The sequence below is a fragment of the Camelus ferus genome, chromosome 5, assembly GCF_009834535.1.
Source record: "Camelus ferus isolate YT-003-E chromosome 5, BCGSAC_Cfer_1.0, whole genome shotgun sequence".
NCBI classification, from domain to species: domain Eukaryota; kingdom Metazoa; phylum Chordata; class Mammalia; order Artiodactyla; family Camelidae; genus Camelus; species Camelus ferus.
The window spans coordinates 53,164,791-53,189,723 of NC_045700.1; the positions used below are offsets into that span (position 1 = coordinate 53,164,791).

At 36.4% G+C, this 24,933-nt stretch overlaps 1 protein-coding gene and 1 long non-coding RNA gene across 4 annotated transcripts in view; one reads left to right on the plus strand and one right to left on the minus strand.

Moving 5' to 3' along the window:
* ITGA4 (integrin subunit alpha 4) overlaps window positions 1-24,933 on the plus strand; it is a 113,309-nt gene that overhangs the window by 66,250 nt on the left and 22,126 nt on the right. For 2 of the 3 annotated variants that reach the window (XM_006183035.3, XM_032479862.1), the window contains 7 exons: window positions 324-435; window positions 7,074-7,168; window positions 8,347-8,437; window positions 9,054-9,099; window positions 9,474-9,628; window positions 12,702-12,856; window positions 22,823-22,972. In XM_006183035.3, the coding sequence (XP_006183097.1) occupies window positions 324-435; window positions 7,074-7,168; window positions 8,347-8,437; window positions 9,054-9,099; window positions 9,474-9,628; window positions 12,702-12,856; window positions 22,823-22,972 (804 nt within the window). Of the gene's footprint in view, window positions 1-323; window positions 436-7,073; window positions 7,169-8,346; window positions 8,438-9,053; window positions 9,100-9,473; window positions 9,629-12,701; window positions 12,857-22,822; window positions 22,973-24,933 lie in introns of those variants that run through there. The other variant, XR_004319971.1, reaches the window with a different exon arrangement.
* On the minus strand, window positions 1,609-23,577 carry LOC116663691. The gene is made up of 3 exons (XR_004319972.1): window positions 23,566-23,577; window positions 20,297-20,302; window positions 1,609-1,736 (listed from the first exon to the last, which is right to left on the minus strand). It is a non-coding gene; the product is annotated as an uncharacterized LOC116663691 (long non-coding RNA).

Consider the following 24,933-nt stretch of genomic DNA (forward strand, 5'->3'; position numbering starts at 1 on the left):
TGCACCGTGCATTGCCTTTTCTAGGAACTCATTAAGTATTTGCTAAATTGAATTATCAAAATAATTTATTGGATTTTTAAAGCTAGAGATCGTGAGTTTGACAATTTATGTCCTCTGAGCTCTAACTGTACTATTATATGTGTTGACATACTTGATAAATATTTATTGAATTGAACTGAGATGTGTGTACTAAAACTCTATCTGTAGTTTGTCCAACTTATTTGAAGCATTAGAAAAAAACCCATATCCAGTTACAACAGTAAATCATGTGTAAAGTTATCATGGAATGTTATAGTGACACCTTTCTCCCTCTTTCTTTCTAGGGAGCAGTAATGAATGAAATGGAAACAGAGCTCATTGGAAGTGACAAATATGCTGCAAGATTTGGGGAATCTATAGTCAGTCTTGGTGACATTGATAATGATGGCTTTGAAGGTAATTAAAAGTATCTAATTTGGTACTTGATTTCCACTTCTAAAATGGCACATGGAAGAGAATATAATTGGAGTTTTATGTTGTTTGCCTTTCTGTAGAAAATGGAGCTAGATGGGTATGGTAAGTGCTTTTTGCTTTGTTATTATATCTGATTTCTTCTCACTTGTCAGTGGTTGATTCTTACCACTGTTAATAAAGAATAATATTCAAAGTGCCTTATTTCATTGATTCTAAGGCACCATTTGATTATAAGTTGCATCATTGTTTTATGTGCCCCTAAAAAAAATGGTGCCTCTTAAACTGTGGCTTGCTATTTTTCTATTTTAAGAAGGACTTAAAGAATGTGGCAGTGTGGGTGGAAATGTGTATTCTAGACTCACTGGTTCGTAGTATTTAACTATCAGTGCATTAAAGACACTGCCCAAACCCAGCAGCGGCGGGGCAGAGCTGGAGCAGGGGTCTGAAAACCCCCTGCCGTGCCCGGCTTTTCGTGCTCAGCTGCTGCATTGTCGGGGAACTTGGGGTTCTGAGCAGTGGTAAGGGGGCACCTGGCAGATCTAGAGTCAGCGGTTATTTACCAACCCATATGTATGCATTTCAGTAATGGACTAGATGGGACCATCGTAACCATGACTGTTGCCCAGGTATCAGTCCTGCTGCGGAAGTACCTGTCTCTGTCAGCTTCCCTCTAAAAACGCTTTTTCCAATCTGATTCTGAGCAGTAACTAGCTCTATTAAAACTGTGCCTAAAATGATGAACGATATCAAAGGAGAGAGTATAATTCCTAGGGTTCAGCAAATGAATATTTGATATTTCCAGGGCTCAGAGTCATCTACTTGATGTGATCATTGGCAATTGATATATGGTAGAATTAGGTAAAAACTGACTTGGATGCTAGAAATAAGAGAGTCCTGTAACTTCGCACTTTCTTCATTTCCTCTTACGCCTCAATGCTTCATTCTACTATATATATGTCTCTGTATATATACATATATATCTCTTTATATAGCAATGCCTTTATTTTCTAGGATAGATTTTGTTGAGAAATTTGCTTATTTTTTTTTCTCATGACTTTGATACATATTTTATTTTCCTTGGGTAAGCAAAGTTTATTCTAGGAGGAACAACTCATCGAGAGATAAAACCATTTTAAAATATACATATATGTACCGTTCATTGTTTCTAAGAACTGTTTAGAGCTTTAGCTTTTTAAACTTACATAGTTATCAAAGGAATCAAGCCAACCACAAAATAAAAATCAACAGAATGCAGTAATCCATTCATAAAAGACAGTCAAATGCTTCACTCTACTTTAAATCTATGAAATATGTTACTCTCCAAGGAGAAAGCTAGTTGGTTATAAATATATGCTTCCAGGGAGCCCTATTAAATGTAAGGTAATATAATTTCGTATACAAATAGTACCATTTCAGGGTTTGTTTTATCGTTTTTAAAACAAAAGGAGATTTTAAAAAATAGATGTAGAATTTTTATGGTTATGATTACACATAAAATTTTACGTTAAAATATATATAAAATGTTATGGTGGATGTTACATTTCACAAGTAATTGGCAATTCTGTGATCTTTACTGAGTTCTTATTTTTGTCAGTTGTAGCATGCCAGGTGTAGAGTATGTGCGTGAATGAATGTATATAAAGGAAATAGTGGCACTCTTTTTTTAGAGTTTTACAAGTAAATGGACTATAGGATTAGAGCATGAAAAAATAAACATTATTTAAGTGGAGAATATAAAGACCCTAATAAATATCTACCAAAAACCTCCTTGTTTCTTGCACCTTGATATTTCCTATATACAAAATAATGAAAATTTTTCTTTTAAAAACAAAGCCGTCTTTAGTAAAATACTCATTTTGTTTATTTACAATTCCTTCTATATCCTGTTTTAATTGACACATCCAAAGAAGAATATTTGGTGTTTTGAATGTACTAAAATATTTGAATGTACTAAAATACGTGCACACAAGAAATCATTTTTGTGGCATCTAAATGTCAGTGACACACCTGAGTTATTCTTATAATCAGATTGAGTTATGAAAATGTCATGGACAGAGGCAGGCTCCCTTAGAGTCACTCCAGTGCTTGGGAAGATCTGGGACAATTTTCCAGTGAAGTGAAGGACACACAGAAGGTGTTCTGTCCATGAGACTTAGAAAGGAGAAATTTAGAGAAACCTTCAGAGCACAATGGGGTATTTCAGAGTGTGTATGAGGACCTGGCTTTCATATATAGCACTTTGTGTCTTGGCGTCCTCAGCACTCATCTCCTGAAGATACTGTCTTTATTTGAAGACTGTTACTCAAATGAATGTTTTCAATATTTCAGTGTACTTTTGTGCTATGCATAATTTCATTTATAATTCACAACATATTTATATCCAGTGGTTACATTAATTCTGATTCACTTCAATGAAACGTTTATCATACCATATGTCTTTTTCTAATTTGTTCCATTTTTCCTTTCAGTTTTATTGAGATATAATTGACATGTAACATTGACTAAGTTGAAGGTATACAACATAATGATATGTATATATTGCAAAATGATTACCACAATAAGTTTAGTACCATCCATCACCTCACATAGTTGCAAATTTTTTTCTCTTGTGATGAGAGCTTTTAAGATCTACTCTTAGCAACTTGCAAATATGCAATATAGTGTTGTTAACTGTAGTCACCATGCTGTACATTGCATCCCCAGGACTTACTGATCGTGTAACTGGAAGTTTGTGGTTTTTGACCCCTTTCACACAGTTCCCCTACTCTCCACCCTGCCCCCACCACCATCTCTGACAACCAACAGTCTGATCTCTATTTTTATGAGTTAGGTTTTTTAATTCCATATATAAGTGAGATTACACAGTATTTGTCCTTGGCTTTCTGGCTTATCACTTAGCATAATACTCTCAAGGTCCATTCATGTTGTTGCAAGTGACAGGATTTCCTTCTTTGTTACGGCTCAGCAGCATTTCTGCTTTGCCCACAGGTGTGTGTTGTCTACATTTTAGATGTTAGCCAAGACTGTGCTGACTTGGGAGTAGGCTCAGTGTGTTCTAACTCTTCACTGAGGTCTTTAACTCATTGTACCATATCTGCCTGGATGAGACAGCAGGGCACCAGTGTTTTATTTTTCCTTATGTGAGTCCCTGTTCTTTTCCCCCATCTTTCCAATTTTCTGAGATGTGGATGAGGTTAGTTCATATTCATGGCAGAGTGTGTGGGGTTGTATAGAAAAGAGATGAAAACCCCACCTGTTCTTTGTCCCTCCATCTTTAATCTTAGATGCAAATCAGACTTAGTGTCCTATTACCATGCGCGGTTTTGTGGTGTTTTGCATAATAGACCTCAGTTATTTTGGCATTCGTGAATCAATTTTTCATTGTTCTTCAAAAGAAAAAAATTAGAATATATTTCCTATGTCCTAAAACAAGCCATTTGCTAAGATAACCAATTAATTTGGCAAAAGTCCAGCATAACAATTTCATCAAAAGTATGAGAAAGTTACACACTGGGTAATAGAGAGATCTGCTCAACCAGTGTGACCAGATAAACAGATGATAGCATTTCATATTTCATCCATAAAATAGATTTGGTTTGTTTAGGTTTTTTACATTAAGCCTTATCATCTGACTTTTAGACTATGTGTTTGAATTCTTTTTTTGAGCAGAACCATAATAGAGTTCTATAGTTGTAATAAGCTATATGCTGTATTATTATTTTATGTGCTCTTGAAGTACTTATATATTATCAAATCATTTATTGAACACTTCTTTCACACAAAAGAGAAACAGGTACTCGGAGGGGAGAGCACTGTCCATTACTCTATTGATAATGATTTTATAGAGCGTGGTGATGGAGGGCACAGGCTTTGGAGCTGGACTGCAGGGTTTAAATCCCCACTGTTTATTTGTTTGATAGAGCTTTTGTAAGAGTTACTTGGGTTACCCGTGGGTTATGTAAGAATTACATGAATTACATATGCAAAGTACCTGCATGGTCAGCATGATAGAAGTGCTAGCTGATGTTAAGATTACTATCATTGTACTAATGATTATTGTTATGATTTATACCAGCAGAGTGAAACAAACATTCAAATGAAAAGTAAAAACAGTTGTCAAGTCTGTTGGGGTTTATTCTCTGTGTTTTGTCCTAATTGAATTGCATAGGCACAGGAAAACATTTTATTATTAATAATGTGTATTCTCTTTATTTCTATAATGATAGCTAGGACTTTGGTACATTCTGTAATAGATCCACGGGTCATTCTAGGAAGGAAGAGTTTAGATCTATGTATGAAACAGTCAAAGCCTGAATACACTTAAATGTTTTCTGCTTGGAATTAAATTGATCTGAGCCTTCTTAATGTTTTAGCTGAAAAGGCTCATCTGTATTTTTTTAAGATATTTGCTTAATGTAAATCATGAGTGCTAGTAACTGATAAACAGGCATTCTTGCAGTATCAACAACTTCATAGCCTGACTTCTTAAAAAAAATTATTTTTTGTTCGTTTGTTTTGATGGAGGGGAGGTAAGTAGGTTTATTTATTCACTTTAATGGAGGTTCTGGGGAATGAACCCAGGACCTCATGCATGCTAGGCATGTGCTCTGCCACTGAGTTGTACCCTCCCCGTCATAACCCGACTTGTGATCTTTTCATATGTTACCATCAAGAGTCAAGGCGCAGAATTCTAGTTACTCAAGAGCAGCCATGGTGATTGAAGTATAAACCACCCCTGAGTCATGAAGCTGCCGCTGGTCTTGTCTTCAGTGGCTACAGGACACCTCTTCCCTCACTCCTTCCCTTTCCCTCCCTGTGTCTCCCCTTCATGCTCTTCCTCCCCACTCCCCCCCCCCCATGTTGCTGGATGTATTCAATCTACACATAAACAGCTCCAGCTATTCCAAACTGTCAGTCTTCTCATGCGCCCTGCTGCCTCCTGCTTCCCTGCTGTTGCACAGGCTGCGTCCTCTGTCTGAACTGCCTCTTTCCTTTTCTTCACCTGCCTCTGACCTATCAATACTTCCATCTCAGTTTGGTCATCACCTATGAGAAGCCTTCCTGATTTTCACCACCTTCTCCTCACATGCTGCATTGTTACTTTTCCTTGCTGTCTTCCCCACTAGACCATCAGTTTCTCTTTGTGGTACTGCCCTGTAGTGCTAGCTCCTGGAAAATGTCTGGTATGCAGTAAGTGCTCAGTAGTTTCCCACTGAATGAGTAAATGATTGGGTGTATTTGTTTATGAAAATTTAAAATAGTTTGCACAAGTCCAAAGAGGCTAACCTTGGTATGTCTAAGCAAAATAGGTATAAGATGGGTCTACGATTTAATTTTATATGAAAACAGAAAAGCTTTCCCATTTTTAAAATTGTACAGCATTTGGCATAGAGTTATGTATCAAAGATATTTTTATTCCCATTGAAATAGCAGTAAAAAATGACCACTGTAGTTGTTAAAAAGCTTTTAGATCTGATGATCAGTGATAAGTAATGAATATCATGAAAGCAAACTTTCTGTATTTTAGGTTTCTATTAAAGAAATAAGAAAACATTGCATATAAATAAACATAAGAATATACCCAAATAAACAGACATAATATTTGGTAAAAATAATGAAATGCTCTTGCAAATGTAGAACATTATTTTTCCCCCATGTGCCATGTATTTATAGCACTTAAGTGACCAAGTCATAGTTTCTATATTCTCTTGGTTTTCCTGTGTGAAAACATATCCTTAACGAATACCTTAATCACTTTCATTGGAACAGGGATTAATCTAGAAGTCATTTTGCAAATGAAGTAAAACCTAGAGCTCAAAATAAAGATTCTCATGGTTATAAGATTTATAGATGATAATAGCTTATGAATTGCTGCTCTAAGCCCTTTACATGAGTTATGTCCTTCTCTTACCATGAGGGTGAGCTCTCTTTGACCCTGGGCTGTAGGGGAGGGAACCGAGATGCTGAGAGGTTAGGAAGTGGGCCCAGTGCAGCTCAGCTTGCCACATGGGCAGCGCTGCAGTCAGGCCCTGGCGCTCCGGCAGTGGAACCTGTGTCCTTAGCCATTCTCAGCTTGCCTCTCAGACCCTGGCACTCCAGGCTTCTTCCATACACAGACTTGTACAATTCTTGATGTGCATCCTGTTATGACAGTGACATTATTTTATCATTTTTTCCTGTCCAGCCAGAAGTGTCTTTAGATAAGACGTTTTCTTCTTTTATTGTGGGAGTATTAACAATTTTTGTTGTTTTTTTATGTTTTAAACATTTTTTAATTGAAATAACAGTTGGTTTACGATGTTGTGTTAGTTTCTGGTATACAACATGGTGATTTAGATGCAGGCCACTACCAACTACTGAATGTAGTTCCCTGTGCTATACAGTAGTGCCTTGTTGTTTATCTATTCTGTATGTAGTGGTTTGTGTCAGCTAATCCCAAACTCCCAGTTTATCCCTCCCCACTGCTTTTCCTCCCTGGTAACCATAAGTTTGTTTTCTATGTCTGTGAGTTGATAAGGAGTTTACTTATGTGATACAAATTAAGGAGCATGAATGTTAGTTTTGAGGGCTGCATTCTTTGTGTTAAGAATGTCTTTTCTGCCATTTACATTCTTGCGTAGATGTTGCTGTAGGAGCCCCCCAGGAAGACGACTTGCGAGGCGCTATTTATATTTACAATGGACGAGCAGAAGGGATTGCACCAGCTTTCTCACAGGTAGGGTCCTGTTCTAATTTCAAAAGAAGCATTGGTAATAAAATCTTTCTTAAAACTTCCAGGATTAATGTGGACTTATTTTTCTTAATTTTCTCTTTCAAATACTTAATACTGTTTCACCATTTCTTTATAATAACAATAGATGGTCTCATTTTTAAGGTCATTAAATAACTCTTTGAAACCTTTTTTTTTTTCATAAATAAGAATTCTGGTTCACTTCCATTCGAGTTTGTCTTTAACCTATTGAGGATTTCTCTCTGCATTTCATCAGTTTTATGTTCTGAGGTTTTATGTATCCAGACTATCCCAAATAAGCCCGCTTGGATTTGATTAACTGTCTTGCCTATGGCTGAAGCCCCGTGGTTTACGGAGATTTCCCAGGGAGAGCTTGAGCTCCTGTGATTGCTCTGTGTTCCTTTCAGCACCAGACAGTAAGAGAGGAGCACTTTAATAAAGTTCTCCCATCTAACTCTGACTTGACTTTCATATTTTGAAAAAAATCAGGGCATTTCAGTGTGTAGGAAAAAACCCATATACACATGCAGAGAAGTTTTTCCAAAGATAGTCTTATGGAAACATTAGCTAATACTGTTATTTTTGATGAGGCAAAAATAGGCAAATGGTTCTCTGCATAACATGAAAGATACACACTTACCTAGTAAAGAATACTGATTCTCTTAGAGTGGGTAACACCCGAGACTTGTAAATCGGGATCTGGACATGAAGCTAGGCACGTGGAACAGGAAGCAAGTATCTGCCTTCAGTTGCCCTTGTCAGATGCCAGGAAGCAGCCTGGCTAAAAAAGGTGGTTTTCATCATAAACCTGAGCCGTAGGCACTGCTGAGTGGTTGTTTGGTCATTCATGTTACTCAGGGAAGTAAACTCAGTGCCTGAAAAAAGACTGGGGAGAGAGTGTCAGCACTATTCTGGGAGATCTGTACTACGTCATTTTCCCTTTGCTTACAAAGTAAAGAAAGCACATTTTTTCTTGTCACAGAATAGATGTCAGCCTCCCACTTCAAGCTGGAAATGGCTCCTTCTCTTAGACGTGTGGGTTTGACTTAACGACAGTGCAGTGGTTGGTCATGTGCCAGGGCTCATTATTTAACTGACTTACTGCTTCTCTGGGATATTAGCTGTTCAAACCCTGCTTCCCACTCAACTTGGCTATTTTTCAGAGAATTGAAGGACTTCAGATCAGCAAATCACTAAGTATGTTTGGACAGTCTATATCTGGACAAATTGATGCAGATAATAATGGATATGTTGGTGAGTATAAGATTTACTGTATTTTATAAATTGAAGTAAGCTCTACTGTGGATGCTGCTTTATTGTGAGGTACCTGATTCTGGTATAGAGAAGTTCCAATTTACTACTGAGCTTTTTTTTTCCCTTCACTCTTAAAGCTCTTTTGAATTCAAGGATGGATCAGTCATAATCAAGTAATTCCTGAGCTTTACACTTTTTGTTACTGAACATTTTATTCCTTGTTCTTGAAAAAAATTAAAAACATTCATAAAAATAAATCAAACATACAGTGATGAAAAGAAAGATTTTTTTTTTTTTGTACTTTGAAAGGAGATTTCTGGGTGAATGTTTATAGTCCAAAAATTGAATTTTGTTTTAGTAAGGCTATCTTTATAAGTTTATATCATAATGTTTATGTTCTTATTATATTATAAAGGGGTGAATGTCATTGTAAATGAGCAGATTCAGACAAATGTGAAATGAATCTTAAGATGTAAACGTATCTTTTCTAATTAATTTTCTGTAAATAGTGTTTTGATATAGTCAAAAGGTGATACGTAGTTAAGTATTTATGGCTGAAAGTAATTCTCTTTGACTAATGATAATCATTAATCTGTGTTGTTTTTTTATCCTCCAGATATAGCAGTTGGTGCTTTTCGGTCAGATTCTGCTGTGTTGCTAAGGTAAAGTTGATACATTTCACTGCTTAATGACAATTGGGCCTAATTGTAAATGATGGGAGGCTGTTTTTAAAGTCAGCAGTGGTGGTGACCTCATAACACTCTTTTTGGTACTCTGAAATTTAATTATTGAACTTTAGGATACTTGCCTCACCTTACATAGATATATACTTAAATCATCAAAGTCAATATTTTCAGAAATTTAAGTGAAAATTTCTTTTGATTCATACTGGACATATAATTGAATATATATACACATACTGTTAATAAAGCAGTTTCATGAAATTACTTGATCAGTGGAAACTGACAAAACAGATATAATTGTCTTAGGGAAAAATAATTCTGCTTTAATAGGGATAATTTTATTTCCTTTTTAGGACGAGACCTGTTGTGATTGTTGAAGCTTCTTTAAACCATCCTGAGTCAGTAAATAGAACAAATTTTGACTGTATTGAAAACGGAATGCCTTCTGTGTGCATGGATCTAACACTCTGTTTCTCATATAAGGGCAAAGAGCTTCCTGATTATATCGGTAAGGGTGCCCTTGGAGAATTAATGCCTGACAGAATGTGCATCTCACTCATAAATCTCATGGTCATGTTTCAAGCCCTCGCTCTATGTCACCATGGAGGTTTTTAAGTCAGGAGAGAGCAGCCACCTGAAAACCTTGCTTCTTCATCTTCTAGATTCCCGGCTTATTCTAACCAAGGAGGGGGTCACATCAGGGCTGTCATTTAGACGTTATGGCAAGAAGCAAAGCAAGAGTATCACTTGCTGTATTATTTATGGTGAAGTAACTGAACTTATTAATCTGTAAGATCTCTTTAGAAGAGAAAAAACATCACAGCTCCTCCTCTGTTCTGTTGGGCTCCGTTCAGCCTTGACCTGGCTTAAGTTGGAAGTCCTGAAAGGAGGAAAGTCCTTTTCTTCATATTCCATGCTGTTTGAGTCACTAAAGAAGCTTATCTAGAGTCTAGACCCTGGCTGTAATTCCCATAAAGAACACACGTATCTTACGGATTTACTGTGACTCTCAGCTCCTAAGGGTCATGCCCATTTCCCTCTACATAAGCAGCTCGGTTATCTGCTCTGGAGAAGGTAGCGTTGATACAGGTCTTCAACATTGCAGTTAATCTCCAGTCACATGTATGTGACTTTAAAAGCATTAAATTTTTTTCTAGCAGGTTAATGTCCCCAATTATGTTATATTTAAGCTAATATTAGAATAACTGCTAATGAAACTAGCCCCTAGTAGGAGAGAAGCATACCTGAGTTTACCATTTGAACTTTAATAATTCATAAATTTTACAAGCCCCACAAGACCTATCAAGAGTGTTTGTACCCATGACCCTCCAGGCTGTCATCCAGTCATCATGAAGGGTACCAAATACCTACTGATCCAAACTGTGGATATGTGACAGAGGCCTCAGTCTGAATTAGCCTGTAATAAGTACAGAATAAGCCTGGTGTCTCTGCTTTAGATCAGACCCATTTTTAGTGGCGTTCTGCAAAAGTCCTGATGAAAGATGCAGCGATAGGACAGTGGGCAAAACCTGCATCCAGTTATCAATTGGAGAAGTGGCAGCTTGAGAGAGTGACCCTAGTAACACAGTAACACAGATGAATGAATGGATTAGCCTGAAAGATACACGTTAAAGAGATAGGACTATGTCCCTTTATGGAAAATCAGTGCTTGTACCACCAATTCCAGAGTGACCAAATATTTCTTTAAATGCTTGAAAACAAATATACGAGAATCAAGTAATCATAGAATTGTTACAGAAACATGCTTTATAGTTGTCATAAAAGGACTCCTTGGGAGAAATAACAATTCACATGGTAAGCATATTTAATAAAACCAGGGCATTTTACCTCTTACTGCAAGCAGATTTTTATTTACCCTTCTTTGGTTTATTCTTTGTCTGAACTAAGGGTGATGAATTTGTAGATGACTGTTTCCACCTCAACTCTGTCTCTGAGGCACTGAATCTCAGTTATTGTAATTTTGAAGCCAATTGATTTGGGGCTTTATTTTCTAAATAAAAGGAAAGTTGAAAGATTTATTTGCAGTTTGTAGGAGTGATGTAGGTTTTATTCTTATGTTTCCTTGAAATAAGTAGATAAAATCCTTCCAAGGAAGAGTAAGTTACTCCTAAGATGTAAATGACAACTTGAGGAATTATATGAATTATTTTAAATATCACCTATGAATTACTGCTCCTATGTAATGAATGACACCTCAGCAGATTTTTAGATGTATCTTGTTTTGCAAAGAATCCTTTTATTTTTCAATTTTTTTGAGAGATGATTGACATACGGCATATTAGTTTCAGGTGTACAACATGATTTGATTATTTGTGTATATTGTGAAATAATCACCAAAGTAAATCTAGTTAACATCTGTCACCATGCATAGTTGTAAAAGGTTTTTCTTGTGGTAAGAACTTTTTCTCATGGTACAAGTTCTTCTGGTAGCTTGAAAATACTCAGTACAGTATAATTAACTATAGACACCATGCTGTACATCCGATGACTTATTTATTTTATTACTGGCACTTTGTATGTTTTGGTCTCCTTCGCCCACTCCTACCTCTGGCTCTGACAGTCACCACTCTGATAATCAAAGAACCCTTTTGGATTCAAGAAGTAGCTCTTTCTTTCTTGGTAAGATCTGGCTTGGAATTTTTTGGTTGTTGTAAATTTTCCTTAATTTTTTGCTTATTGAAGATCTTCTTTAGCAGGTGATTATTTACTCTGTCAGATTTGAAGTAAGTTCTTGCCAAACTGCCAGAATATTTATTAAGGGAGTGTCTACCTATATTTGTTTGTTTTTGCCTAAAACAACATTGGAAGATCAAACCAGAAACCAATAAACACAAGAAGAAACCATTAGGGTCTAGGGCTGGAAAGGAGATGACTGTCAGTCAACTCTTTATATAGGTTTGCCTTTTAAGCCATGTGTTTGCTCTACATTAAAAAAAAATCAAAAGAAAAGTAGCATCCCCTCAAATTAGAAACAAATGGAAATAAATGAAACTAACAGTATATGAAATTAATTCTGTGACCATACAAGATAGAATTATTCAGGTGACATTTGAGTGCGTACTCTGCCTGTAATTCCTCAATCAGATGTTCTAAGGACAAAAAGGCTCAAGGAAATCTGAAACTTGACTCAGGACTTTCATTAGTAGTAACAATTTTGTATTTTAATTTTGAAATAATTCTGTATAGGAGGATTACATAAATAATTAAGGCTGTTAATTTAAAAAATAGAAACCTGAAGAAAATTTATAATTTTTTTAATTTATAAAAATAATTTTTGAAATTTATATTTATAACAGATTTAATATAAGTTGAGTGTATTTTATATAATTATAAATATATTTTAATATAATTACATATATAAAATTCAATTTATATTTATAAATTCAACTTAAAGTTTCCCTCTTTCATATTTCAGGTTAGTTTTTAGAGAGCTAATTCCTGAAGAGCATTTAATCTATTTCCAGCATTTTATATGACTTTGACTACTAGCACTGCAAAAATAATAAAATAAATGCCTTTAGATGATTATATTAATTGCAATTCTCTCTACATTTTTGCAGTTCTGTTTTATAACATGAGTCTGGATGTGAACCGAAAGGCAGAGACTCCATCAAGATTTTACTTTTCTTCCAATGGAACTTCTGATGTCATTACAAGCAGCATAAAAATAACAAGCAGAGTGGCAAACTGTAGAACACATCAAGCATTCATGCGGGTAATGTAAATTCATTTCTATTAACAAATATGTGAACTTTGATATTGTCAGTACACTTAAAAACATATTACATTGATATCTTTCTATAAAACATAGTTAAAAGCAAGTGTTATCCTGTCCTGAACTAGCTGACCTATTCTGGAGACACAATGTGAGACAGTCCTGTGACCTGGATAATTGAAACTCTGCTTTTTGCTCCTTCTTTATTTCACATTTACCGCGTTTTACTGCACCCCTCTTTTTAGAGGTTTGCCTTTTCCTTTCCACAACTGCTATCCCATCCCTGTTTATATGCTGGCCTAGAAATGTACCTATCCAGTAGCTCTGCTGAGCCCCAGATCTGTTCCTGGTAGACTCTGGTGGAGGGCCGGGGGAGGCGAGGCAGGGAAGTTGCTTTGTTTTTCATGTGACTTTAAGAAGCAGAATCCAACATGACTGCTTTTGGATTGTGTCTTTGTCTCCGTGCCAGCATTGTCAGTGATGTCAGTGGGAACTTGCCCAGTTGTAACACAGGGGTTCATCTGTGGGCCAGGACGATGGCTCTCGTGATGGTTTGGGGTATATCCTGCCAAAGCACAGTCAATTTCACGTTTCTTTTATTAAAACACTCACTCCCAAACTGATCATCACGTTCCTTGCATTGGTCACATTTTATCATCTGAAGCAGTGCCAGGTCTTTCTCATTAGGGAATGGTGTACTTCATCGGAAAATCTATTGTCACAGAAAAGCCAAACTCTTCCCGGGAGCCCTTTCTGGGATTTCAAATAGCAGCCTCAGCTTAGACCTTAATTTTCCCTTAGATACTTATTGCAAGCAAATGCAAACAAGCATCAGGGCTATTAAATGCTAAGAGCAATAATCCCTATGCTGTTTCCTCATTTCCCTTAGCAGTTTTTATTGTTGTGCTAGAGTAAAGCTATTAGATGGTTGAGAGCCAAAGTATAGAATGATATTAGTGTAACCATCTTTGATATGGCAGGGATTAAAGAGCTTTTTTTTTTAAGTCTGCATACTTGATTTTACTTAGATTAATCAATTTTAGAGACTAACATTAAAGCCATTTTAAAGGCAATAAAAGGACCAATATTAGACATTCACAAAGAAACACGTTTTGTTGAATTTGTTTAAATGGCAGCAAATTGATCTGATTTATTTAGTCCTGTTTCTTGGCATTGTTCCTATGATTAAGGGTTCATCAAAATTGTACACTTGCATCAGAATGAATTTGTACTAGGAGTGACATTTTAGCAGAGGTTTCTGCATTAGTTGCATGTGTACGTGTTGCGTTACCATGGTAGCGACGACAGCAGGTTACAACCATGACTTGGGGCCATATAGTCACTGTCGTACAAAAGCACTTAGCTCTGGGATTGGTACATAGCAGGGACTTTGGGAAAAAGTGATTGTTTCTTCCAATATATATTTTTTCCTTCCTAAATTACCTTGCTTTGGTTTGGAACATTTTTAAATCACAAATAGTAAGTCAAAAGGCAACATCTGCCCCTGCAGCAAACCCAAGGTGAGTGTAAGAACCATGGAAGCAGCTACCCAGCCTTGAGTTCTGTCAGCGAACTCTGTTACTTAGGAGGATATGAAAATGTAATGAGTGCATTTTCCACCCCCACCAGCATGGTACCCGAGGCATTCAGAAACAAAATTGAGCTGGATTGTTCCTTTGTTTTGTAAAATGTGTCCAATGTCAGGAGTGTTAATATGCGTGTGTATTCTGTCTCAGCACCCCTTACACTGAAATAAGGTGACCCTTGTTAGTTAAGTGCTCAGGCCCACAGGCTCCACTTCTCCATCCACTCAAGTAGTGTCATAGATACTGAATATCTTCATTGTGTCAGGTTCCATTTAAGACATTAGTATAGATCAGCGACTGAGGCATAAAAAGATTACCATCCTCCTAGAGCTTATAGTCTAGTGTGGTGAGAGTAAAAATAATGTAACAAAATGTACATTTTATGTTATCTTAGAAGAAGATATGGGTGATAGAAAAAGGAAAGGAAGGCAGAGTACAGGAAATTATGGAGCACTGGGGAAGGAATGAAGAGCACAATTTTAAGTAGGGTGGTCAGAGTAGGCCTCATTCAGAAGGTGACATCTGAGCAAAGTCTTGAAGGAAGTGAAGAAGTTAACTGTGTGGATATCGGGGGCAGCGGTTCTCAACTTCAGCAAGCAGCAGCATCACCTCTAGGGCGTGTTTAAAGCACAGATGGCTTGGCCCCGCCTGGAGTTCTTCATTCAGTAGGTCTCCAGTGTGGCTAGAGAATTTGCATTTTTGTAAAGTTCCCAGGTGATGCTGATGTCATGGGCTTGAGAGCTGTACTTTGAGAACCCCTGGTGCGGGAGAGGAACATAACAGAAAGAAGAGCTAGGTAAAGAAGCCTCGAGACAAGAATGTGCCTGGTTGTTTTAGGGAACAGTGTGGGTGGAGGGCAAGGATGGCTGGAAAAGTGAGCAAGGGGGAATGTAGTAGCAAAAGAGTCAGATCACATAAGACCTGTGACTTTTTCTCCAAGTGAAATGAGGGTCTGCTGTAGACTTTTGAGCAAAGAATTGGCATGATGTGACTGAGTAATAAAAAGGAATACTCTGCCTACAATGTTGAGACTAGATGGTAGATGACCACATGTTGACACGGGGAGAAGATACTGCAGTGAGCCAGGTGAGAGATGATGGCTCCAATGAATCTGGTGGCAGTGGATATGGTAAGAAATGGTTGAAGACAGATCCTGCACAATTTGCTGACAGATTGGATGTCTAGCATTGGAGAAAGCTTCCAAGATGACTCCAGGGTCGCTAGCCCAAGCAACTAGAAGAATATAGTTTCCATCAATAGTACAAGGGAAGCAACTTTTGGATGGAGAATGTTGGATGTCAGTTGTGCGCCTACTGAGCTGGAGACACCTGTTTTACTTTCAAATGTAAATAGCAAGCAAGCATTTGTATACACCCATCTGGAGTCGGGGAGAGACATAGGACTGGAAATATAACTTGATGCCTCTTTGGCACATTGATGTTTCAAAAGCCTTATGAGATGGCTGAGCTCACCACAAGAGGAGAAAAGAGCCGAGGTCTGTACTCTTGGCACCACACCATGAAGAGACTGGAGAGAAGAGAAGAGAAGGCTTACAGAGGAGGTGAGAAGGACTAATCAGCAAGGAGGAGGACTGAGAGCTTCTGGCATTCTGGAAGTGAAGTGAGTAAAGCAGGGCAAGGAGAAGGGCATGGCAGTGTTTCAGTGCTGCTGCTTGGTCAAACACAGTGAGGGCTGAGAACTGACCAGTGGGTTTAGCAATATGGAAGCTGCTGGTGATTGTGACAACAGCATTTTGGAGTAATAGCAGTGGGAAGAGGAATTGGAGACAGAGTGTAGGTCATTCTTTCACAAATTTTTACTCTGAAGAGGGCCAAAGTAAAGGGGTTGGCTGTCAGTAGTTGATAATAGAAGTGGAGTGATCATTTTTTTTAAGGTAGGAGGAATAGCATGTTTTTGTGCTGATGGCTGTGCTCCAATAGAGTGAAACATTTATGAAATAGATGAGAGGAAAGAATAGTTAGAACAGAGTTTTTGAGGAGGCAAGAGGGGTGGGGTTAATCAGACAAATGGAAGGGTTGATTCTAGATAGGCACATGGGTGGCTCATTTGTTTGTGTGTTTGCAAATACTGGGCAGACGTGGTCAGGAGGACTGGAAGTTCTCTTCGGATCGCTTTAATATTCTCAGTGAAGTAAGACACAGCGTGGTTAGCTTCAGTGGGAGTGGGAGACGTGATGTTTGGAGTTTAGGAAGGAGATGTGAAATAGTCTTCTGGGAGAGCGGGAGAGTAAGGAAGTGCAGTCTGGCTGTGAGAAGCATTAGGCTCTAACTTGCTTTGTGAAGTGAGAGGAGTCCGAATGGTTGTGGTGTTTTCCGGTCACACTCAACCTTACAGGTGGGAGTGGTTGAAGTTACCGCCCACCAGGGCTGTGGTTTGCCAAGGGAATGAAGCAAAGGAGGAACAAGAGAGCTGAGGAGTGTGCAAGGGAAAGGTTATATTGCTCGCCATTAAGACTGAGCGGGGTAAGGAGAGGAGAGAGGACATCAAGATGGAGGCTGAGGGACAGGTGACGGTTGAATTGGAGGTTCCAGAGGGATCAACAAATTGTTGGAATTGAGTATTAAAGAGAATGATCCAGAAAGATCTCATCAATATTACATCAAGTAAAAGCCGTTGAGGACCCGAAGGTCAAGAAAAAACTGAATTTTGTTTTTATTTTCGCTCGTAATCCCTTAACGACCTCACATAAATGCAAGTCTTTCAACCTACTTATATTTTAAAAACCTATCACATTCTTTGATGGTAGAGAATTTGGCTATTGAAAAAAAAATCCAAGTCTTATCTTAGAACTGGAGCGTCTATTAAGTCTTTCTCTTTTAATCACACATTCTCTAGTTTCATGTATTGGATCTTCTTGGAATAGAGGAGACATTTTTAACAATCTAATAAGTATCATGTCACTAGGATATACATTTGCTGGTATGTTATTTTTTCTGAGACTATATGGTCATTTATCTGGTTGGTAAGCACATCAGTTTTTGCAAGTTTACTTAATTTACTCATGGTTAAAATAGGTCTCACACAAGATTGTTTTATGTGAATGGTCAAAATTTGTTCCTTAGAAAGTAGGAAGGGAGAAATTATTTTTTCCTTATAAAACTCCATTTTTCAGTTGTTTATAATTATGCCAAGCTTCAATTTTTGCTATTAGAGCCGTAAAATTATTAGATGTTACGAAAGAAGAATCTAGAATTTAGAGGTGGGAGTTCATAAAAGGTTTTGATGATATAAGGGAGAGGGTTAATTTTTTCGTGCTTTGTAGTGTTTTATCTGCTGAAATTCCGTTCTATTAGACATCACTTTTCCTTTTATGAAAATGTCTCCGCATCCATGTAAGCATATTAAAATAAATCTTTGTCTTTATTATCTTCAGGTGTATGGTTTGATTAGATCTTAGAGATTTCTTAGGACAAGATTTTAGGACAGGGGATAATATTGAGGCTCTTTTGATTTAGAGAAACCCAATCAATAATTGGCAGCAGTTTTTAGAACTGTTGGAGCAGCCACGGTAGTGAGACTTCCCTTAAGGATTTGAGAGAAGGTATTTCTTGATTGATCTGGATGGAGGCTCTGCATCAAAATACTCACTCATGTTTGAGAAGAGAACAGGGATGCTACATTGGGATAATAAATGAAGTAACAGGATTCCCTTCCTGTCCATAGCATTTCCAGTAAAAGCTAGACATACTTAGCTTAGTTATCAGACCAGGAATGCCTGTCCCTGTTGGTATCTTGAGATCCAGTGAGTTCAGTGGCCTTAGCATGTTGTATAAAATCATGAAATCAGCCTGCCTGTATTTAGTAGATTGGTTTATTCTTTCTTTCCCTCGATTTCTCTGATTTATGGATTTTGGATTTCTGAAAAAAAGAAATTTTATTTTGTCACTTCTAAAACCCATCTTTTTAGTAATAACTGCAAAAATGATTGTGCATTTGATTAGTAAATACATCTATTTATATTCAGTTTGCTTATATTTTAAGCTGTTTAAGCATGTAGTTTAATGAAGTGCCATTTACTCCAAAGTAGTTACATTTCAACCACAGCACACTATGGGCTGATCCATGAATGCATACATTTCTGCTGAAAATCTAAGTACAAACAAACTGTATAACTGTACTGCTATTATGGTATCCTAGAAATAGATGGATTATTCCAACATATGTTAATTCTTTGTTGGAATGGCAAGGTCCTTGAAGACAGGAGGATATTATCTTTTCAATGTTTGTATTCTTCTTAGAGCTAACACAACTCATTATATAGGGCCCCCAGTCAATCAGTATTTAATAAATTTATAGATGATGTCATCTCAGTGCCACTTAAAGAATTCTGTGAGGGAAAATCAGAGAATATTCTATTGGCATAATGGTTAGGGCACCTGTTTTTGAGGTGTTGTCTTTTCTCAGAAGTTATAGTGCCAGATGTTGGACAGCTCACCTCTGAACCAAGCTTACTAGATAAAAGCGTTACAATTTCACGTGGCCTTGCTGGCTTGGATTCCAGTCTGTGCCTCAGTTTTTCCCTTCTCCCGCCCTAACCCATTCTCCACAGCGACACCAGAGGGGCATTTCCAAAACCCAAATCTCATCATATTCCTTGCTTAAAATTCTTCTACGTAAGAACCTTCCCATCCCCTTTCAAGTGTAGATGAGGTGTCCCCCTCTTCTGTACTTGTATATGTGTGTATCAGAATCCTCACCCCCCAACCAGATGTGTGGATTTATGGGTTATAGACTCTGACGGAGGAACTGACTTTCAGCTTTGTATCCCCACATCCTGCCTTCTACAGAGAGACCCATGAATAGATATCTTCAAATGTTTCTTTATACCTCAACATCATTTTTCACTCAGTAGTATATTATAAATATTTCTGGCTCCATCGTTGAAATAAATCCCTTCACTACATAGATACAGGAGGAGGGCTGGGCCTGCCGCTCAGTTCTCAAGCTGGCCACAATACAGATTTCTCTGAAAGTCAAACAAGAAGGCAGGCTTTGTTATTTCAGGCTTGTGCTAATTTGCATGCTTGTGGGTGCCCTGTTTCATGTAATCGTCCATTAAAATGTGGCATGGAATCTTCATTATTTTTCATATAGAGAGCCCATGCCAATCCAAATCAAAAATCTTAAGCAAATCTACCTTTTCCCTCCTAAATATTAGTCACTTCGAGACAGTTTTGACATCACAGCTTTTGTCCTCAGGTGGAGCTGTTAAAGTTAAATAAGTGCAAATGTCTGTCAAATTCAGTTTTTGCAAGAGTGCACGTACATTTTATACATTGTGAGAAAAGCGTAATTAATAGCTAATTAGGATAATGAAAGTAATATACACCAGATGTAGAGAAGACCTTGTGGAAAATTAGTATGAATTAGATAACATGTGATTTGGTCAAAGCAAGCTTGTTGAGAAGAATTAAAACAGTGGACATGTGGAGGGACAATCGGTAGCTGTCTAGCTCCTACACCTAGGGAATAATTTAATCAAATTTGCTATTGTAATACTCAGGGCTTCAAGCTGTTCCGTTTTCACAAGTTGATAACTTGGGATTTGGGTCCTGATTTGCAGCATTCCTATATGGTCAAGGTTTCGGGTTGAGATGATCACTTATCAAGTAATCTAATAAAAACATCTCCATGTGTGAGGATGGAAAAGCCATGAGAGATCTTGAATACTCTGACTCATACTCCCCATCTTCCAGGTACCACTTAATTAATACAAGTCTAACACTTGTATTAGTAGAAAATGGAGCTCACTTTCTGTTTAGTCTCCATTGGTTGGCAATAATCTAATTTTCCTTTTTTTTTTTACTCCTTCCAGATAGTCACCAGAACTTACAAGAAACTGAAATTCTGTAATTCCTTGGTTGGCTTATATAGCTACATTTTGAAATACTATACACATAGCAATTATAATATTTAACATCTACAAAGACCGTAACACTTACCAGGCATTGTGCTAACCGTTTTACATACATTATGCCATTAATTCCTCATAATAATAAGATGTAGATGTCATCATCATCATCTTTACTATTATTACCATTTTCAGATGAGGTAATTGGTCCATAGACAGAGTAAGTAATTTCCCAAAGGTTACCCAGATAACAGGTGATGGACCTGACATTTGAACTCCAGTACTTTGCCTTCAGACCACTTGCTTTTAACCATTATACATGTACATTAATAATATTGTAAATGATGGGAAGAAAAAATTACATCCTTTTTTAAAATAATTACATAAAGACAAAGAATAGGTGTAGTCTTTTATGTGGTATGTCATCTTTATTAACTTACTTTAATTTTTATCAAAAGTTACTATGGATGTAAGTAGCATAGCAGTAATCTGTGTGATCGGCATTTTTTTCTTCTATTCATTAGTGATTATTAATTTATGAGCTTGGGAAATCTGCTTTTAGGCAGAAATGTTTAGGCCATATTCCAATTCTGAAATGTCTAAGATAAATAGAAACCCAATGACAGACACTAAGAAGTCTGTCAATTACAATGTCATGGATCTGCTCAGGAATTTGCCAAGCATAAATATAAACCTCATAAATATAAAACTCAATTATGGTTAAAATTAATATGTCTAGTCCCAATGAAAACCCTTGAGTTTCTTTCTTTAGTGGTCAAGAGGCACTTTGCTAAATCTGTTTTTTAAGACGAGAAGAACCGTAGATTGAAACGGGCATGTGAAGTCGAGTCAAACCAAGCTTTACATTTAAATTGTTAGTATGGAAGACAAAGTGCGTGACTGATTCTTCAAATATCTTCTCAGTATAGTAACAATTCTAATACCGAGAAAAAGAAAAACTGCATAGTTCCTGTGTAGGTGGACTGTATCTGCTGACTGAGAAATGCCCTCTCAAATCCTGAGATTATTTCTACTTTTAAGTGCTTTTGTGCTTAAGATACTTGTTTTATAGATTTGCCATCAACATGTCACGCAATTTAAATTGTCAACTGAATTCTGTTATAAATCCTCATGGATTACTTTATAGTAAAATCTTATTTGCCTGCCCTCTTAGATAAGGAGAAAAATGAGTCTGTTTTGTTCAGTATACTTTGAAAGTCTCCTTCCTGTCTAGTCAGGGTTACGAGAAGTGCTTTCTAAGAGATGCTATGTTTTTTATCTTACCTGACTTCCATACTTTTTTACAGAGACTTGGGATTCTGGAAACCTTTATTTAGTGTCATGCTTCTTCAACTGAATGGCAAACTCTCTCAAAGTTACTTTTTTGTCAGTTGTTTTACTGTTTGAACATATGTGTCTTAGAAAATAATTATAATAGGAATATAGTATATTCCCTTTTAATGAGACGCTGTTGAATAATCAAATGAAATGGTGAAATAAATTTTAAATTCATGGGAAAATGTTTTTAAAAGAGAAAAGTTATGCCTGCATGTAGAAATAAAGATGAAAATATATGAATTGACAATCAGTGTAATAAACTCAAAGATTGTTTCTTTTGGGGCAGAGGACAATAAATTTTAGAAATCTCATCACTCAAAGACTTTTTGATTACATATAAATAAGATTAAGATTGATAAATGCTGGGTAAAAATTAGTAAGATATTAAACTTAAAAGAATGTCACACAGAGCAGAATGGAATCCAGATAGGTTATAATTCTGTGTAATTGATAAATAAATCCAAGAACTCTTTGTTTGTAAAGTGTAAAAGCACAATAAACGTAGAAAAACTGTAAGAACTAATAAGAAATTTCAGTAAAAATTCAGTAGGATAAAAGATTAAGCATACAAAACAAATAATTTTCTTATATGCGATTCATAACCTGTTAGAAAATATAACTGTGAAAGGTCCATAATGAAAAGCAAAAAAAAAGATATGTTTCATAATAAACATGAAATGAATCAAATCAAATCAAATCGTTACTAAGAAATATAAAAAGAGAACTTGAATAAGTTGAGAGAGCTGTCGGATTTCTTCAAGTCTACTACAGGGAAATGTTAAATAGGATAAAATGATTAGCACTTTGAAATGACTTACAAAGAGTTATAACGGAAAACACTTATGTTAGAATGTCAAGTTATGAAGAGTATGCATAGAAAATAACAACAGAAAATATGCCCAAATGTAGACTTTTATAACTATTATTGGATGGTTATAGTTTTTCATTTTTAATACATTTTTTGTTTTTTTCTAATAAACATGAATACTTTTGTATTGTGCAAAAATATACAGTTCAATTTTTTAACAATTTGGATTAAAAGGTAAGGGTTTTCTTTGACTTCCATATGTTGTGTTTGGCCTTATGTAGGAAAGGAGTGGATTTATATATATGTATTTTATTTACATGCTTTTTTTTGTTATTAATTCATACGATTTTAAATTTCCTTAGAAAGACGTGCGGGACATCCTCACCCCAATTCAGATTGAAGCTGCTTACCACCTGGGGCATCATGTTCTCAGTAAACAAAGTACAGAGGAATTCCCACCACTTCAGCCAATTCTTCAGCAGAAGAAAGAAAAGGACATGATTGAAAAAACAGTAGGAATATTTTACTTTATTTGAAAAATTATGTGACATATAACTAAAGAATTAAAAAAAAATATTGCATAGTTCTGGGGAAATGAACTCTCTCTCTGAATCCTTTTAAATTTTTTATGAATTTGTTTTAAAAGAAGATTTATATGTCTTGTTTTCCATTTTTCTTTGTTTTTTATATTCTCTGTGGGATATTGAGCTGAATACTTTTAAATATGCATTTAGTCATAGCAGTGTTTTCCCATATACATAAAATGTTTATTTTCTCTCCTCCATGCCTCGCCAGTGAAGAAAATACATTTCTAGAGAGCTCTCATAATGGAAGTGAGTTGCATTCATGAGTTAGTTATTCACTGTCGCCATGTGTGTGCAGCTTATTTTTCTTTCTCATTTTGTCTCTTTCTCATTTTGTCTCCCTCTCACTCACCCTACCCACAGATACACTCATGTCCTGTTAGTCAGATTTTACTCATTTATAAACATGTGTATTTATGTTACACAACAATTTCTCTTTTTAAACTTAGCTGTATGCTATTCAGCCACATCCCAGGATCCAGTTGGATTTTGAGACAGATCCTGCATTCTAACCAGTGAACTGCTTTTTAAAATTTATCCCAAAATGTATCAGTTTCACTGATGGTGTTTTTATTCCTGGGAGTCCAGTTGTTCAGACTTTCACTGTCCAACAACACAAAGACAGCCAACAGGATGTTTGGGGGCATGGTAAAAGCATTCATTAAACCATTCACTAATGGCACACAGACTGCAAAAGATGAAAGGGACATTTCAAGGTCTACTTCATATCCTGTCCAGACAAAATTGCCCGAGTCACTTTAAGATATTTGAGCTTACAATCACCACTGTCTGGTCTATGGTACTAGATCAAATGAAGATAATAACTTAAGATCAAATACCCTCTGTACCCTTGTGTGAAAGTACTAATGGAAGTCGGGTTTTTTTACTCTTCTGTTGAACTTCAGTTTTCAGCGTCAACTACTTTTAAGTGTCTTTACTAATGAACGTCTCAGTATTTTAAGTACACAAGTCAAAACCTCAGCAATTTGAGTTATATGAGAATAATCTACATTTTGACTCATAGAACAACCTACTTTACAAATAAGAATAGTAGAAAAAATTGTGTCCTTAATCAGCTAGAGAATGACTTGCACGTTCCCTGTGCTCCCCCCGGGTGTAGACAGTCTCTGGTCTGATGTGCCGTTTGACAGCACTCTCCTCACTCCCAGTTTTAGGAGCCTGGCTCCTTTTCTGACTTTCTAGGTTTCTTTTCCACATCTCTCCCTCTTTCACCTGTTCCTCTCAGCTTCCTCTCTTTGAATCTCTCCCTGTTTTTCTCTTTGTCCAGCTTATTACACCTCAGGGCTTCCTAGCTACCTTGTAGTATCTCTGGGTCCTATTAAAATGGTCAGAATTCAGTAAATTCTGGAACCTCTTGATAGACTGTCATGTAATTTTGTCCACCGTCTCCTTAAAGTAAAATTTCTAGATTTTTATATTTTATTATTTTCAGCAAATATAAAATCACTGTTCTACCATCTGAAAATTCAGTGTCATGCTTACGCATATTAAGTGGGCTCAAACTGCAGCAAATTGAGAGGAACTCAATGAAGAAACTCTTAGCAGCACAGGGTTTAAACACTACATTGGTTACTACCATAGTTGGATTAAACTTTTGTTACACAACTATTATGAAAGAAAAAAATTTTTTTCACTTAACAAACTTAGGCTTTAAATATACTCATTTGGGAAACTTGGTTTTTTTTAGCCCTGGAATTGTTTGTCATTTGAATCTACTGATGAATTCTCTTCAAAAGGGATAAAATAATTATCAATTTGACATATTAATTTTATTTTTTCTCATGTATTGTAGCTGTTTTATTCTTTAAAAAACATAGAAATACACCCACTGATTGAACTGAAATAAACAATACTGTCATATTTAATTT